Source organism: Catharus ustulatus, chromosome 10, assembly GCF_009819885.2.
Source record: "Catharus ustulatus isolate bCatUst1 chromosome 10, bCatUst1.pri.v2, whole genome shotgun sequence".
Taxonomy (NCBI): domain Eukaryota; kingdom Metazoa; phylum Chordata; class Aves; order Passeriformes; family Turdidae; genus Catharus; species Catharus ustulatus.
In genome coordinates, this window is record NC_046230.1 from 18,445,963 (window position 1) to 18,464,134 (window position 18,172).

General features: G+C 44.1%; 1 protein-coding gene across 6 annotated transcripts in view; it reads left to right on the forward strand.

Moving 5' to 3' along the window:
• Positions 1-14,579, forward strand: part of MCF2L2 (MCF.2 cell line derived transforming sequence-like 2) — a 153,888-nt gene extending 139,309 nt beyond the window's left edge. For 3 of the 6 annotated variants that reach the window (XM_033068605.2, XM_033068603.2, XM_033068604.2), the window contains exons 27-34: positions 1,805-1,900; positions 4,432-4,521; positions 6,581-6,652; positions 8,288-8,374; positions 10,431-10,549; positions 11,085-11,197; positions 12,179-12,282; positions 13,431-14,579. In XM_033068605.2, coding sequence (XP_032924496.1) covers positions 1,805-1,900; positions 4,432-4,521; positions 6,581-6,652; positions 8,288-8,374; positions 10,431-10,549; positions 11,085-11,197; positions 12,179-12,282; positions 13,431-13,531 — 782 coding nt within the window. In that variant the 3' untranslated portion in view covers positions 13,532-14,579. The remainder of the gene's footprint in view (positions 1-1,804; positions 1,901-4,431; positions 4,522-6,580; positions 6,653-8,287; positions 8,375-10,430; positions 10,550-11,084; positions 11,198-12,178; positions 12,283-13,430) is intronic. The other 3 variants (XM_033068606.2, XM_033068607.2, XM_033068608.2) reach the window with 3 other exon arrangements.
• Positions 14,580-18,172: the final 3,593 nt, after the last annotated feature.

An 18,172-nucleotide genomic window follows, 5' to 3' on the forward strand; every position in this document is an offset into this window, starting at 1 on the left:
TTGTGCTGAGCTGAGGGGAAACATCACCTCCCTGGACCTGCTGGCACAGCTCTGCCTGGTGCAGCCCAGATGCTGCTGGCTTTCTTTGCCACAGGCTCTTGTTTAACCTGTTGCCTGTCAGGACCTGGTTCTTGTTGTGTTTGGAAATAATTTCCAGGGTTGTTTGGTATACCTGCAGAATGAAGGAAAAGGTTTGAAATAACTCAAGAGGAGACAATATGGCTTTAGAGACCAGTGTCTAATGCTTTGATGGTGCTGTGAGGCTGTGGGGACTTGTGAAAAGCAAAGGGGCCCCTCAGCTAAGAGATTCAATTGCAGAGCTGAAGAACTAACACAGGAACCCACCCCTCTACACATGTACTGCTCTGCTCCCTGTGGGACTCTGATAATTAAATGCTATGGATTTTCTTGTACTAAGAAAACAGAAAGTAAATATATTTTATGTTCCAGTTTTTGAATTCTTTTAAAGCTACAATATCTATACAAAGACTGCCTGGCAGAGGGAGCAGCCATGGCAGGGAGAGGCCAACACAGAGTGTCTGAAAGCCAAAGGCAGCCCCAGAGCTGAAACCATGGCTTGGGAGCAGCTCCTCACCAGATGCACCTGCCTGGCCCAGAGCTGGCACTGGGCACTGGGTAGAAGGAGCTCAACCACAGTGACAAAATTCTCCTGTGTTGTTAGAATCTGTTCATCTCACACCCACCTATGCATGCAGGCACCTCGGATCCTGGATTATCTTGGCTGCAAATCAGGAAGTGATGGGATGCACTTTCCTTTGGAAGCACAGCTTGTCTGTCTGTTGCTTGTCTGTCAGTGTGGATTCACTGTCTCTTCGTGTTCCCTTTGTACTTTTGGTCTTCATCTGTCCCTCTGAAGATTTCATGTGACTGTGTATGAACTAGAGAGGAGGAAAATCTATTGGTTAAATCCAAGGCTTAGAACCAGGTACCCAACACTTGGCTTTTCTCCTGCTCCTTTGCCATAAACCTTCTGGGTGTTATCTGCCCACACCAAGAAAGGAGCAGATGGAGGATTTGGCAGGAATGTGTGGATCTGGGAGTTTGATCCAAGTCCACCTGTTTCCTGCAATGTGAGTAACTGAGTATCTTTCAAGCCCAGAGCCTCAGGACCTCGATCCATCTGTGACTGATCTCTGCAGAGGCAGCTGTCAGACAGCATGGCTGATTATTCATGCAGGAGCCTGGCATGTGAGCTTTGCTGGCATGGCATCCTTACATCCCAGCAAATCAGGAGATCAATTGCATGACTCTCTGCCAGCTTCAGAGGCTTTAGAAAAGCTTCAGCAGGTAAGGCTGAAGGTGTACCAGCCACAGGGATGGTGAGGGTACTCCTCAGTGCCAGTGCTGGACTGCAGAAGTGGGACTGCTCTCAACACTTGCATGTCCTGCACTGCAAAGCTTCTTCTCTTATTTCTCCCTACAACTTGCTGTTCCAACCAATGATGTGTTTCCATAACAGAAGGCACCAGCTTGCTGCTAAATTCAATTTTCCTTTGATGAGAGCTACCTCTCTTCACCTGTTATTCTTTGGTTTTGTTTAGTTGTTGTTCTCCATTAAAACTCAGTGAGCCAAACTCAGCCCAGAGGGACTCTGTTTGGTGCATCTGGTTTCCTCACCCTGACCTCATGTCACCTTTCTAATTGATTAGCTCTTGCTCAGGCTTGAACTGAATCAAATTTTTTTTTTTTTTGGTTGTCATCCAGTGCTAACCTTTCCTTTCCCATAAGCTGAACAGCTGACCCTTCCTTCCTTATTTCTCTTCCCTCTCCCTCTCTCTCCTAGTTGATGCTTCCAGCAGCCTTAACCTTGAGCGCACAGCGCTTGCTAGAAAGCGATTCACATTGCAAGGTCTTTCCAACCGCAGAGCTCCACCCAAAGGTAAAATCACCCATGCAGCATTTGGTCTCAGGCCATCTGTCTCCTGCACTCCACAATGTTCTCTCCATTCCATGGTGCCATCCATCACTGTTTCCTAAAATGCTGCTGCATCTCACCCAAATGCTCTGGTGCACACAAGTGGCTCCTCTGCTCAAAGACACCGTCACCAAAAATTGCTCCCACAGCAGCATTGGCAAGGCAGCCTCTGGGTTGGCTGGTTGGGTTTTTTACTGGTGTACAGGGCAAATAACATTTGTTTCCAGTTTCTCTCAAGGGTCAATGTGTGAACTGGTTTTAAATTATCAACTTCTTTCAGCAGCTTACAGGCTTGAAGGAAAAGAGTGTCATATCTGTTGTGCTACATGAGATTTTCATGTGTGAAATCATTCCTTGGTTGTCTTTGTTTTTTCAAATATTGTTCAGCTGTGGCCTGGTGGGGAACCAGAATTCAGGAGATCTGGGGTTTTATTCCAGTTAATTATGTTATATGACACTGTAAAATGATGTGTTTTGCGTAGTTGTGTATAAATGTTTAGTAGATATCCATGAACAGAGAGCATTGCAAGTTCCTGTGACGGCTGTACAAGGAAAATACTTTAGAGGAAAGAAAGAAATGTGAACAGAAATTGAATTGAATGACTACTTACAACCACTTTATGAAAAGATACTGTAATTACTTGCTTTATTGTTTTTGTGTGGCTTTTCTCCTGGTCTGATAAGTAATATTTCCTCTCTGAGACCAAGGGCTAGTATGCAGTGCTGGAGAGGTGAGTATCAAAGGAGGAAGAACCAAGATGAAAGCGTAAAAGCAGAAATACAGAAGCATTAAATTATAATGTGATAAAGTAGATAAGAATGCACCAGGAGTCATCACTGCTGTAAGATTCTGGCTGCAAGATTAAGGCTGCATGTGGTAGTGAGATCCAAGATGGCCAAACAAAGCTCAGTGTCTGAATATAAAAATAAGTGGGTTTAGATCTTGTGACTCAGGAAAATCAATGACAAAACATGGATTTCAGAAACAATGCTATAATTTTTGCAAGTTTAGATCTAAAATTTTGTTTGGGGCCTCTTTTACTGTTTGATCTGAGTTTTTCTTGTCATGTGAAAAGTCTAGCCTTGTATTCAGTGTTCCAGGCAGCGAAGCACAGCTCAGAAGGGCTCATACCCCTCAGCTGTAGGTGCTCTGAGTTCAAAGCCTTGCTGGGTCTGGTTACTTGAGATTCCCGAGGAACACTTCCTACACAATGTCCAGTTTCACTTTGTGGTGCTGATCTGCTGCTGGCCTGTTCCTGGCCAGAGGAAGTGCTGGCAGACAGGCTGGCTGGCTGGCAGAGTGTGGTCATTTCTGCAGGCAAAGCCTGTCAGCACTGCACGGGCTGAGACACTGCAGGAGAAGGGAACAGGGAGGGGTCTGCAATCAGCTTGTCCTGCTCCTGAACACCTTGTCTAAAGGGTTTTGTTACTGGCCATGGTGAAGGATGGTGTGTTGAGCTGAGTGTACTTTGGTTCAGATCTGCTGTGTCTGTTCCTGCCCAGAGCACATAAAAAGGAAGGGGTAAACAATATAATACCCCAACGAACTAGGGTGAAAACAAGATATCAGCTGGCAGTGGAGCACAGATGCTTAGAGAAATTCTGAACTGTCTGCCTAAGCTGGATATGGTGGGCTGGAAAATGTTGTATATAATCACTTTGGTGTTTTAGCCAAAGAAATGTTGATGTCTGGAAAAGAAACTTTAACATCCAGCACTCCATCAATGCAGAGATCCCTGGGGCTGCCGTGTCAGGACTGGCACCAAGGTATATCCAAATCCACACTCAAAGCACCCTGCATCTCCCCACCCTTGGGGAGCATTAGCCATCCTGGTTTGCAAAGCCAAGTTCATATTCCTGGGGTGGGCACAACTTCAGCACATCTCATAGTGGAATGTGGGGAAGCTGTGTCTTTACTCCTCAGCGGACTTAGAGAAAAGGCAGGATGTTAAGGAAACAAAAACAACACTATGTATCCTCACTTTCTCCAGTCTGGATTGCACTGGTGAAGATTGAAGCTTGGAGAATGTTTTCAGGCATTCACACAGTTAAATTTTAGAAATGACAAACGTGAACTCCAAACCATTCATGCTTGTTTTTCTGTGTATTCCAGGTCAGTCATCATAGAACAAGCAGTTCAGTGTCTAAAATGATCCAAACCTCATCTGTAGACACACACCCCATTCCAGCCATCATGCTCATTTCTCTGTGTTTTGTAGCTGTACTTGGACACTAGTTGGTTGCTAAAATAATAATTGGCATAAGTCTCTTTTTTGAAGTATTAAAATAGGCACAATTGGAATTGCTTTGAAAATATGTGCATAATGACACTTTCTGTGCTTTACCTTGTTGAGGGTATTTTTCCTGACTGTTTTAGAGGAGCAACCTTTCTTTTCTTCACCCTTTTCCAGCTGCTGCTTTGCTTTGAACATCTTTACCCTCAGTGCTTATTAACCTCTAACCCTGCCCTGCATTGCATCTGTCTGTTCTCCCAGATCCAGAGTCTAAGGACAGAGAAGTTACCCGTCGCTTTTCCCTAGCCTCCTCCATCAGCACCACAGTTAATGCTTCTGCTGTGACCAAAGGTACTGTCATGCTGCTTGCCTAGCTCCTCTCTCCCTGCCTGCTGCCTGACACATTCCCTGCCAGGTGCTGCTCACAGAGTGAGTACCTCAGGCTCAGTTTGAACACAGGCAGGAGGCTCCAGCAGAAGAGTCGTCAGCACCAGTGTAACACCTGCAGGAGGCAGGCCAGGACATTGTGAGTGTGTATTGAGGCTGTGCTGCCAGCACACAGAGAGGCTTTTCCCAGTTTTTCCACTGTAGGCTTCAAAAAAGTGCTGCTGGTGTCCATGGAAATTGCATTAATTTTTGGCTGATGTGGGTTAGGTTTTCAACTCCTCCCTGGTTTACATTAATTGATGTTCATTTGGAATGATTTCTGTGTTTCCTTAAAGCTCTTTAGGATTTTTGCTTTCAAGAAGAAGAGAATCTCCTCATTGCATAGCAGGTATCAGATATCAAGAAAGCCTGAAGCCAAAACCAGAGGAGCAATAGATGCCAGGTTTAAGCATGTTTAGCAATATCACTGTTAGAATTAGAAACTGTGTTTGCAGGGAGATTTTCCTATGTGAGGGAGCTGGGTCTGAATGCACTGAGCTCCACGCACTTCGTGTGGGAGTTAGTGGAAGTTTTATTTATATGCTTTATTTAGCTTTAGAAAAGGCACTTTTACAAAATGTAAGTTACTGTACTAGTGCCTAGATTTAAAAACAATCCATGCATTGAGGCAAGTTGATTGTGTTGAAAATCAGTGGCTTTGTGGGCACATATACCCACATGTCAGGGATAATTTTGACAATAGAACAAACAGTCTTACATGGAACTCTGACTATACTGCCTTTTGGCACTTCCTGGAATGGACTGAAGGAACTGATTTGCAAGATTTAGATTTTCAGGGTAATTCACAAATCAAAATACAAGGAAAAATGGCAGAATTAATTTGTACAAAAATCTTCGCTTTGTACTTGCTAGGAAGAAAGTTGCTCAGAATATATTGCTTTCTCAACAGCTGTGAAGGATCTGAGCCACATCCTTGGCTGCAATGAGGCTGTCAGGGAATGAGGCAGAGGAAGGATGTGATAGTCTCACCACCTACAAATGTTTCTTTGACAGCACCTTTAGACCACAGCACTAGAACATCCTCACATGGAAGTCATGGGCATGGCACAGAAGAAGAAGTTATTGCAGCTTTTTTGCCCTCAGCAACAACTCAGAAATACATGATCAGTTGCTAAATTATGGGAAGACTGAGTTATTTCCTAATAATAATTTTCAAAGCAGGGGAACAGAATGAAGCACATATGTACAAAGAAAATGGGCAACCAAGGGTTGTTCTTTAGTGTGGTTTATCAAAGAGAGCATGTGTGAATTGCAATGAAAGTTAAAATTTGTTACAGTTTCATATCAAAAAGTCCTATCCTACAATCCTGTCTGCTAAAAGACTGTTGGCAATCTCTTGGGATGCTGAGAAAGCTACTTCTGCAATGATTTTCAAAGCTAGAAAACAGAATCAGACTTTTCAATTAAGTGTTTTATTTACAGCATCTGCTTTAAGAAAATATTTCAGATGACAAAAGAACTGAAGCTGTCTTGTCTCAGCATCAGTCCAGGTGCAGATCTAGCCAGGGTGTTGTCATCATTTCTGAGGCTGCAGCTGTTGCTGGGTCTGATCCTCACTCCTGAAGCTCAGCTTCCCCCACGTGCAGTGGGGCACAGGAGAGGGGCTGCACATGGACCTGTGCCTGGTGTCCCCCTCTTCTGTGGGTCAGAAGTGTTGTCTTTGTGCCCTGCCAGCCTCCGGGGCAAGGCTGGGACCGCGGGTCTGGCTGCCTTAGTGCCATCTCCTGGGCAAGAGTGAGAGGGAACACCCCTGATCCTTTTGCTGCGATGTCTCAGTCTCTTTTGACAAAAGGAATCCGTTCCTACCCACTATGCAGAAGTGTATCTTCAGCACCTAGGACCTAGGAGTTGGTCATTCTTCTGGATGGAATTAGAAGTGTTAGGTGGTTGGTGTTTTCAGGTGGTAGGAAAGTTTCTCCTTTAACAATATTTACAGTCTTGTGACTCTGTAAACTTCACACAGGTCCCCTTGTTCCTGCAGTTAAAGTCAAGAGACATGAAATAAAGAGTGACCCAACTCCCCTGGGGTTTGAAGGTAGGAGTATTTCCATCCTGCATGAAAACCTCGTTTGATATAATTCACTGAATTCACATCTCATCACAGCTGGTGGATGACACTGGAGTCCATTGGGGGTTGGGGTCAGTTTATCTGCATAACTGGGATAAAGACAGCTTGCTACTCCCTTGCCTGTCCCCTGCACTTACATTTACCTAGGCATGGACCTAAATTAAACCCCCAGTTCTCTGCCTGTTTTGGGAAGTAAAGCTCTAGACTGTCACCTGGATCTGGATTTTCTGCCTAGCTGTGCCTCCCTCCACAGGGAGCAGCAGCAGGAGCCAAGGGGCTACTGTTCACCTTCACCTGCAGTCTGGCCCCTTGCATCCCTCTTCCCTTGTTAGTGAATACTCCCCATGAGAGAAGCAGGAGCCATGTGCATGAAGACTACAGGGGAGGCTAGACTGTGCATTAATAGCCATTGCAGGTGCAGTGTTTCATTTCAGACACGCAGAATTTCCTCTGATTTGTTGCAGCAGATTTATAAATTGCTGTTTAATAAACAATACCAAAGAGTTAAATTGGGATGCTGTTCCTCAGCCACTGGAAGATCACCAGCTTCCATTGTCAATCTTCCCCTTTACCTGACCATTTGCCTTAGGGGGACACAAGGAGCTTCTGCTGCAGGACAGAGATGTGGGCTGAGGAATCCTTTCATAGCATTGTGTGTTCTGCACAAAAACTTGGTAGGAAGAGCCAGTGAACAGGTCAGGGATGGAATTGGTGACATGTCAGAGCTACCTCCCATGGCACTCCTGGCAGAAGGAGAGACTGGAACAGAGAAGTTGGAAGAAACAATGCAGAGACAGCAGAAGTAGTTTTTCTGTTTGCAGAATATTTCCTTTTGCCAGTGAGCCCTGGCACTATGTTTAGAAGCATCCTGGCACCCAGCACCAGAGTTTCCCAAAGTGTGGGGTTTTTGCCTTGCTTTCCTCACTGACATGCCCTGATGTCAGCATCCCCTGTGGCTGCAGAGGCAGGGAGGATTTTGGGGTGCAAGAACTATCTGCAGTATAGAACTGACTTGCTCCTCGCAGGTTAAAAACACCAGCCTGTTTAAGTAGGAAACAATGAACATTATCACCCCTTTACCAGAAGATATTTCTGCCATGCCAGGGCTCTGTCTGAGATAATAACACAAGGGATCCCCCCCCAAATTCTGTTGCATTCATCAAGAGTGAAATCATTATTTTATGGTCTGCCTGGTCCCCTTATGCTGCTGTATGGATTAGGATCAAAACTATAAATTATCACCTACAAAATGATTTCAAATGCTGCACAGAAAATATGTTAAAAATGGGTAAGGAAGCTGTAATGAAATAGAACACTGCACTATACACTCAGCAATTGTCTTCCTTAATTAACATCAATACTTCTGTTTGATTCATTTCACTGTTCTCTGTCCTTCTCAGACTTACAGTTTTTCTGTGGAATGCTGCTGTCCTTTCACTCATTTGTGCTGGTCATGTGTCTCCTCTTTTATAACTGTTGGACCCCAGTCCACCTGTTTGTTAAAGAGACTGTCAGTTGCAGAGGTGATGCAGGAATTCACTTTGTACTGGTTGTCTGGTCACTATTTCACCTTGAAGACACAAATTGTACTTCCTGTCACAGATGCTTTTGAGAACACCATTTTGGCCCAGACTAAATGTAATGCCGGTTCCACCACGAGATCCGTACCTAGATCTGCTTCACAGACAGGTAAACAAGAGAAAAAAATTTGTAAACTCAATTTGAGAGTGCAAACTAAATTTATGATAATATTTACTCTCTTTATTATAAGGAGAGTTTTCTCTTTTGGTGAATATTATTTCCCATCAAAACAATGAAAGAACAAGCTTGAATCACTAGCTTAGAAACTATGCCCAGATCTGGTTTTCTGAGGTCAGGCTGAAAAATAATTATTTTAACTGAAAGCAGAGAGCTCAGGACTGGATCTGTCTTATTTTATAAGAATTAAACATGAGAAACAAACTGTTTCTTAGCCTCTGAAATTAGAATTTGTATAGAAGAGAGAAGCTGATGCATGTATTTGTAAGGAATTCTTGCTGGTGAGGTTTCTAAATGATAGTGGCAAAAGACTATGGAAGCTTTGTCTAATGAGGTAGATGGATATCTTTTTCTCTTGGTGTTTGTAGTCCAGCCTATGAATTAGAACTAAAATTGCAGCAGCAGCTTGAAGTTAATTAGAATCAGTGTATTCTTGTGTGTTTAGACCTTTGATAGTATTGCTGATGTGAATAAACTGGTACAGGACAGTGTCACTTCAGAGGCTGCTTCACATCCTTAATAGTACAGCTGACCAGACCATACCTGTGGGGTGACAGCTGGGGATGCAGCTCTGCTGGGAGAAGGTCCCTGTGTCCCGTGTAACTGGGTTGCAGTTGTTGGAGCAGACAGTCCTTGGGTGGCAGAAGGGGCTGCAGATCTGCATGACCATGTGTTGTACCAACCAGTGCTTATAGCAGGGAGGGTGTGCATGGGGAGGGATTAAATAAACTGATTAATAAGCCTATTTCTCCCACATCAGGTCACTTTTCTGTTTACTGCCTGAACTGCCTGGCTTGGGCTTTGTATTGTCTCAGGCCAGGTTTTGGTGTGGGTTGAGAGTGCTGGGATGTGCATAATCCCATTGTGTGAGCATCTGTCTCTTGTGGTCAGAACTTTGGCTTGTTGAGAGCAATGGCCCACAGGATGTAAATAACTTGTTTCAGCATCTGCTCAGCCCGAGTTCCTGTGAATCAGTTAATGCTCAGCAGTTAAATTAATTAGGAAGGCACATGGTAAATTGACTGACTCCATTCAGCTTGTATCTGTCAGGCCTGCAGAATAATTTGGTAGATGCAAGGTCTGTTTCCTCTGAGCTGGACTGTAGTCATCCCCATCCCCATCAGAAAAGGGACAGGCATCAAGTGCAGGAAAGTGCAGATGATGATTGCCATCTGCACAAAAGAGCCTGAGCTACTTTGGCACCATGGGAGCCTCAGGCAGACAGGTCATACATGGCTCAGCCTCAGTTTCCCTCAGGACACATCCTATGGACATGTCTTTTTAGGTGAAGAGAGACTGGCTGCTGAGCCTGGGCTGGAAATCTCTCACTGAGTCCATTCCACTGGGTTGGGGTGGTTCTGGTGAAAATCATGCAGTAATAGAGGTAACAGCAGAAATATGACTGAGATCTCTCCTCACCCCCTGCTTGTCTTTGTGCCCTGCTGTTTACTCTGTCCCTTCCCTGCACTTGCAGCCTGCTCCAGGGTATAGTCTTGGAATTTGCTCAGGTGGTAATGTCACCTTGGGGTGAGATGGAGATAAGAAGTCAACCAAAATTCCATGGCTTTGTACTTACTTAAACATGTGGAGGTAAGCTGGAAGCTGAATGTTCATGGCCTTCTAGAAGTCGTGTCAGCACAAGTTATCATCTGCTCTGCAGGAAGATTCCTGGTCCCTGTTTTTTGTACCTCCTGAGCTGAAGGGATTGAGCAATGCTGAGCACTGGAAGTATCCATGGGTATCAGCACTGCAGCCACACATGCTACTCTCATACCAGGACAGTGAGTGGTAGAGGCTTTTAGAGACAGAATAATGGTTGTGACATAATTTATATGGCAAAACCATGGAATAAGCTATAAAAAAGTACCAGCACTTCGGTAAGTGGAAGAGTGGGAAGTGAACCTGTGACATTTATTTTACAAACACGGATTCTCAAAGAGCCTGATATCTGTAACTAACTCACTCCTGGTTTATCTCTTTTGAAAAGGTTGGCCCAGCAGACAAATGCCTTCTCTAGACACATTTGAAGATTTTGAAGCCATCCCTTCCAGCATGGATGAACTCTCCAACTCTTCTGATTTGGAGGAAGAGACCAACCCTAACAATGTAATTGCTTTTTAAAATTACACTGCCCTTTCCCAGCACAACTTCCTCCTCTGTGAGGATCACAATGTGACCTGCAAAATTTGGGTTCATACCAGCCTTAAATCCATGGATGTGTGGGAATGCAGAAGACGGAAATTTGATCTGGGGTGTTGGAAGATTATTACAAGACTTTTGTTGGTCAGGATGAGGATCATAAAAAGTCATCTTTACTTGTAAGCTGTCAGTTTGCTTGCTACAAAAGTGAGGGAAAACTCTGAGTCTTTAAAAAAGCAATTTCAGAATTTTTCAGATAACTTCACCTGGTGTCACAAACCCTATTTTTATATCAGAATAATGGCTTGAAGGCTAAGCCTAAAGTCTAAATGCAGAGAACAGGTCTATCCAAATTAACCTGGGCATGATGAAACACAATTGCCTACAGAAGAAATCTCTGCCAGCTTGAAATGCCTAATTCAGTATTTAACTAAAAGCTCTTGCACAGTGTTCTTTCATCCATAGTGATGGTATTTCTGGTGCCTTGTTTCATTCATTTTAGGGGAGCAATCTCTTCCGGGTCGAAGGCAGTTTTGACAGCTGTTTCCCGGACTCTCTGACTCTTGAGGATGGAGATTTAGTGCAGTTTGTGCAGGAAGGAGAGAATGGTCAATGGTGAGTATGGCAGAGAGACAGAACTGGACAGGTAGAACAGCCATAACCTCCTGGAAAAGATGGAGAATGTTCAGACTAATGTCAAAGTCTCTTCAAAATCAATCCAAATCTGTTCACCCCATTGATCACAACATGAAAGAGGCAGTGGGAGGTGTGAACACACAAAGCAACTTTGGTTAGTTCCACTTGGGTGGCTTTGATCCCAAATGCTTCTGACATGAGGTTTAAGGGGACAAGTTTGTGTAAAGGAAATGGATGGGAATAGTTGGACTTTTGACACCAGAAGGACATCCCTCAAAGGCAGCACCCTCCTGTAGGATACATCAATAAAATCCCCACACCTTCCAATCAGAGCACTTTTAGCCTCAAAAGTTTAAATATGTGATTGACTAAGAGGAGTGAGTCTGGCCCCCTGAGCTCACATATGTTTTGGTGTTTTCATTTTCTCTTGCTGCCAAGTGAGTGTTAGGAACAGATCTGCCTGGACATCTGAATTCTCCCTTCACAGGCAGTTTGGAGGGAGAACTGATGTCCCTCAGGGGTCTATGCTGGGTCAGGTGGGCTTGGTCTCTTTCTCCAGGCAGCACTGACAGAACCAGAGGACACAGCCTCAAGCTATGCCAAGGGCACAACAGGTTGGACATTAGGAAAAAGTTTTTTATGGAAAGAGTGCTAAAATACTGGAATGGTCTGCCTGGGAGGTGGTGGAGCCACATTCCTGGATGTGTTTAAAAAAGGACTGGGTGTGGCACTCAGTGCCATGGTCTAGTTGAGGTGTTAGAGCATGGGTTGGATTTGACGATTTTGAAGGGCTCTTCCAACCTAGTGATTTTGTGATCCTGTATGGGTATCTGTAGGACTGCCCTGGGTCCTCTGCCTTCTTCCTTAGTTTAGGAAATAATAGCCCAACATGCACCTCTAAGAAACACAACCCAGGGAAAGCAATGTAGGAGAATTCACTGACTGTTCTCTGAGTTTCAGGTTAGTGAAGAAACTGGTGTCTGAGAAAAGCGACTGGGTTCCCTCCAGTATATTGCAGCCAGCAGAGGGGGACAGTAACAACATAATTAAGAGCAGCAATGCAGGTAATAGAGAAAATGTGTTACTGGTTTGGTGGATTTTTTTTTCCATACTGAAAAAGGATGCGATAGTAAAAAAAAAAAAGTGATAAAAAAGTGCATTTTCTGTATTGAAATACTCACCTGGCTGCAGGTCTGTGCTGCAGTTTCTGATGATATGGCTGAGCTAATCTGAAATTTGGTGCCTGGGTGTCAGAGCTAGTCAGGCACAGCAGATTTCTTCGGCCTGATTTAATTGTTTTCCCCTTTCTGAGCAGAACTTGAGTCTCCCATCCAGCTTCTAAGGCTATCAGTACTCAGGCTGGCTGCTTTACAGCGAGCCCAAGTGTCTCATACACAGGGTGTGCCTGCAGGACAGCTTTGATCCTGGCATGGATAGACTCTGGATGTAGACCAGCATCAGGGCTGTGCTTCTGGCCCAGGTGTGAAAACATTAAAATTTCATGAACCATTACTGCCTTCATCATATTACACAGCTGGCTCCAAAAGCTGCAGGAAGGGCTGCTCTGGCAAGATTTCAGCCAAATCAGCACTAAAAGTCAAACATTCTCAGCTTTGGTTCTGACCTAACACCTTAACAAGTTGCACTGGAAAAGCTGAACCTGAGCAACTCTGCAGATCAAAGGTTTACAATTCTAGACCAATATTTGTCCATCCTTAAATATAATTTGCCAAAATGTGTCCTGCTTTTCTTCTGAGAGCAGAAGAAAGCAAAATCTGGCACGGCCATTCCCTGGGGATCTGTGATGGAGAGCACTTTATTCTGAGTTACTGATCTCTCTTGATTTTTTTTGGTCATTTTGTTAAAGTGGAGGAAGTCTTTTATGAACCTCAGGATTCTTTGCTGTGGTGTAAAGGAATTTTGGTAATTGCTGCTCTTTCACCTCCACACAGGTCAGTCCTCTCCTCACCAGCCCAAAAATGGCTCTCATTTCACTGGCATGTCCAGTGCTTCAAAAGAAAAACAAAGCCAGGTACACATTACAGTTACACACCAAAAGAGCCTCCCTTGCCTTTTGTGAAGGGATTAGGAGAGCTGTAGAATTGTGATTTTATGTTTTATTTTATTCCAGGCTTTTAACAAAACACCTCAAGACTGTAGATGAAAAATCCTGTAGAATATTGTAGTGACAATGACATGTCCTCCTTTTCAGACACGTACAACGATTCCTGCAGCACAGCCTCGGTAGAGTCAGACACGAAGGAAAGTGAGGTGGCCAAAAGCTTCCCAGCAGAACAGAGGGCTGGCAGCTGAAGGACCAGCCTTCCTCAGGACCCCGTCCACCTGTCCTTATCTTGGGTGGACACTGGATCAAAGTTGCCTTTCTCACAAGCTCTGAGGTTCATAATTCACTAAAATTTTATCAACATGAACAGATGAGAACTGTGCTGTCCATCTGGCAAGCTGGGAAAACAAACTTGAAAGGAGCATTAAACATCCAGAAAACATCAAACCTACCTTCAGTATTAGAGGAGAAAAATGCTTCTTGCATTGATTATCAAACTGTTTCAGAAGATGTGGCCTAAATTAGGTCGACAGCAGAGCTGAAGAGTTTCTATGCACGCACCTTTTGGCAACTTTGCTTGAGCACCACATCACTGCAGAGGAGCACATGGTGGTTACGAGTCCTTGCTCCACCCTGGGTCACCTGGAGGTTTTTCCATTAGCTTGCCTCTGGCTGTGCCTTCCCTGTCCTCCTTAATTCCAGCTGATACATCATCACAAATGTGCCCTTCTTGCTGTCGGTCAACACCAAAAACGCCCCACCTGAGGGTGGCTGTGGAAAGGACACTTCTGGCTGGGACATCAGAGAGGCTCTGAGCAGCAGTGAGGGGACTCCTCTGTGGAAGGGCCCTGCTGCACACAGCATTCAACACCTGGAATGGTGCACCTGCCAGCTCCTGGTGCAGGGCTAAGCAGGGAAGTAAAGACGTGTAACAGCTGCTGTGACAAAGAACACTCTGAACTCTTTTTACAGTCTAAGTCATTCTTCTGCCCCCCCTACAGTCTCTGGTTGCTGGATCACAACCCTTTGCATTTGGTGCCGAGAATTCAGTTGAATGCCATTTACTGTCACCCTTTTGAGTAGACTGCATGCTTTCCTTGTGTGCTGGGCTATGAGTAGATACATTTCACCCCCCATTTGGAATATACTTAAGCATTGCAAATAGGCAGTGAGCATTAGATGCTCCAATGAGTGGATAAAGTGTTGTTGTTAAATACTTCTTTCCAGGCTGTTTGATGAAAGGACTGTACCAAATCTCTGCCACATAAGGATGTAATGTATAATATAAAGTGATTACAGATGTTATGATTCCTGCACAAGCCATTAGCTCATTTAGAGCAACTGTTAAGGCATGAAGGCATTTTGATGGTAATTGGGTCTTAGGTCCCACAAAAGCTGCTAGTACTTTACTAAAGATAAATATTGACTAAGGGTTGCAAACAGGCAAAGATCAGTCTGGCAAAAACGAGCCAGAAGTTCAAGAGCGAGTGAGTGGCTTTCACTCTTCGGGATGTTTTGTTTAATCCTCAGACTAGTGGTGCTTTATGTAAATAACAAAGGGCACTGAAAGCACTAGAGATGGAGATGAAGCAAAACCAAAACCCCCTCATTACTAACTGAGCCTCTGAGCAAAGCAGTGTGTGTATCATTTCTGCTCTCACCTTCGCAGGGACTCGAATGTTCTCCTTTGTGTCTCAGTGGAGGCTGGCCTTGCAAGTACCTTAGTGTGTGAGTCAGGATAGCTGAGGAGCAGGTAGATAGTTCTGTTTGAGAAAAAGCCTTGGAGTAGGTAAAGGCTTAGTCAGGTTTTTTTTTTTTTGTTTTTACCTGTGAAGATTATTATTGTGAAGATTATAAGTTGCACTTAGTGATTGATTCCCATGGCTCTTCTGGCTCTCCATATCTAAACTCTGTAATTTTTGACATTTTCTGTTCATGACTAAAGGACCTTTCAGGAAGCTACTCTTGTCCTACAGAGGTAGGGGCTTGCCTGGTTGTTTACCTCAAAAATGACAAGTAGGCTCTCAGGAGCATGAATCCTCTTGGTGGTTATCAGCATCTTGCAGGAAGAACTGGTTCCTTTCAATCCCCTAAGGAAATATGCAGTGACGTTTTCTTATAGTATAATTACTTTATCCTCTCTCGAAAATTAGTTCATTCTGGTTTCTCTGTTACTTTCACTAATTTTTGCACAGTTCTGATGTCTACCCCTGCCCTAAGCATAGGAGAGGGAAGGGCTAGGGAGCTTTGATTGCACATTAGTGAGTATAGTAAACTTTTGTGTGTGGTAGAGAGAGATGGGGAAGGATTATCCTGGGTGAATGAAAGTGCCAGAATGAAGATTGGTGACATTGCTGATGAATAGAAAGACAAAAACCTGCACTTTTGAGTTTTATTTTTGAGGAATCTCATTCTGATTGTGAAATGGCAGCAGGAAGCCTCTGAACTGAGGATGAGAAGTCAGGTATTGTCAGTCCGTTCCCTACCTCTGCATGAGCAGGATGACAGTGTGCTGGTCCTACATCCCTTGGTACTCTGACACCTTCTTGTAAAATGGGAGCTTATTGAATTTCCCACTAATTGCTAAATTTTACCATGTATACAAAAATTAGGGACCCTCCAGGGAAAAGCAAAGCATTCAAGCCCATATGCCCCAATGTGCCCTCCAAGAGTGCCACTGGTGGGATCCTGTGGAGCTGTCTGGAGCTGGAGCAGAGAAGGGCGTTACAGAGGAAAAGGGTCCTCTCCCAGCTCCAGACCATCTGTCATGGCAACTGCAAAGGTAGGGGCTGGATCATTGCATTCTCCTCCCTACTTCACTTTTGAAAACCCATTTTTTTTCCCCCAAAAAAAATCTTATGTTTTATCCTGCTGGACCAAAGTCTGAGTGAGTGCTGCTCCATGGATGCCCTGGGGATGACAGGTCCCTCTGTCCCAGGCTGTGCAGCAGTGGCACAGCACTCTGGTCTTTGGGAGCTGCTGTGCCTCAGCTCCTCGGGCACACTGAGCCTGAGCAGGGAGCTCACAACCATTAACTGTGTTTTTAATCTTCCTGCAGTGCCAGGTGCCTGTTTGTGCCTCAGTGTTCCCTGGGCAGTGACAGGGCCCTTTGGCTCGAGAGTCAGTGACACAGAGCCCCTGCAGGGCTGGCTTTGGGAAAGAATGAGTTCAGTGACAGACCAGGCTGCTGACAAGTCCTAGGGCAGCCCACAAAGGAGTAACCTTCTGGCTTTGCTGATGAGACAAAATGGAGTTTGATGACTTCTGGAGTTTTTAAAATAGTATGCAGGATAGTCTTTTAATTAGTGTATTTCTGTCAAGCAAGGTGATAATTAAGGGAATGACTCTTCATGTACAGTCTAGAAGATGATTTGGTAAAGCCCAGCAAGATTAATGTGTATGTTAGGGTATGCTTATTCTGTCTGTAGGTCTTTGACACCATCCTTTTCAGGTAGATGGACCTAAATATCATAGTTTTCAAATAAGGATTTCATTTCATGTTGCTTGGAGATGCTATAGTGCCCACTTAGAAGTCATTTAAAAGTAATGGTTGTGACTGAGTTTTGGCTGTGGAAGACACCAGATCCCAGGTAAATCCATGCTGCAGCAGCCCTTGCTGCTGGCCCCATGTCTGCTGTGCTCCCTGGGCTGGTCACACCTCCCTCCAGGCTGAGGGATTGCCTGGGCTCTCCTCCCTCTGCTCTGCTGCTCTTCTGTAAACTTTGGAAACTTCACATCCTCAAAACTGCCTCAAAACTGCTCACTCAGGTGTGGGTGAGCTGCAGAGTCCTTCCTTACTGCACCAGTGGCAAACAGAGATGGGCAGTTGCATGACACACAAGTCTTGCTTTTAGTAAACCAGGCTAAAATAGAATCAGGCCTGATCCTCTCCTCTCACCTTGAACCCCACCAGGTGGAGAACCAGACCAGTGGTCGTTGTCTTGAACACAAACAGCTGCAGCCAAACCACATCTGAGCTCTGGCTTTTCTCGCCAGTGACAGCAAAGCTCTGTGTGTGTCATGTTCTGGTCGTGTGTGTGATGAGAAGCCATTTTATTATCTATGATTTTCTTAGAGTCTTGGTATTTCAAACAGGATTGGGTATGAGAAAGGCCATGTGCTTCCTTTCCAAAAATACTCAAAGATTTCAAATATATATATGATTAGAAATATATAAGTATAATAAGAAAAAAGATCAAAAATGTGTATTTCTTCTTGCAGCTGGACTGAAATAGCTGCTAAGATTTCCTCTCTCCAGCTGAGAATTGGTACAGTTTGTTTTTCTTACATGATTTCCATGGTGTTGATAATGATGTATTTGTATATTGTGACTGATGAGAGATAATCAGACAGGGAAAGAGCACAGAATTACCTGTCCTTTTTTCCAGTCAAGACAGAATGTATGAATTTATTACAAGAAAAAAAGTGTGCAAATGAACTTCCTGTAATTAGGCCATTCTGACCTGTGTAGAACCACACTTTGTTTGAAATTTATAAAAATTATAACTAGTACAAAACCCTGTGGTTGATGTCTCTATATGAAGCAACAAGCAAAATGAGATTTTTTTTCTATTTGAAATAAATGAATTATCAGTAAAGGCACATTATCAAAGCTGAAAAAATCCACACATTTATCCAATATGAGTTTAATTTGTCCAAAACACAGGTCAAAAGGCAGAGTAGGGATTTTTTTTCTTTTACCCATCTCCCTTAGACATGTTCTGAATGACTGGGACTCTTAGGAGAGTGCAAAGGTTCACACAGACAGCTCAGAGGAAGTCGTAGATGGCTTTCTAATAGTTACTCCTGAGATATCTGCATGCCTTTGGCTACTCATTAGGGAGTGCTAATTAACCCAAATACAAGCTGTGGATCATGTAGAAAGGCAA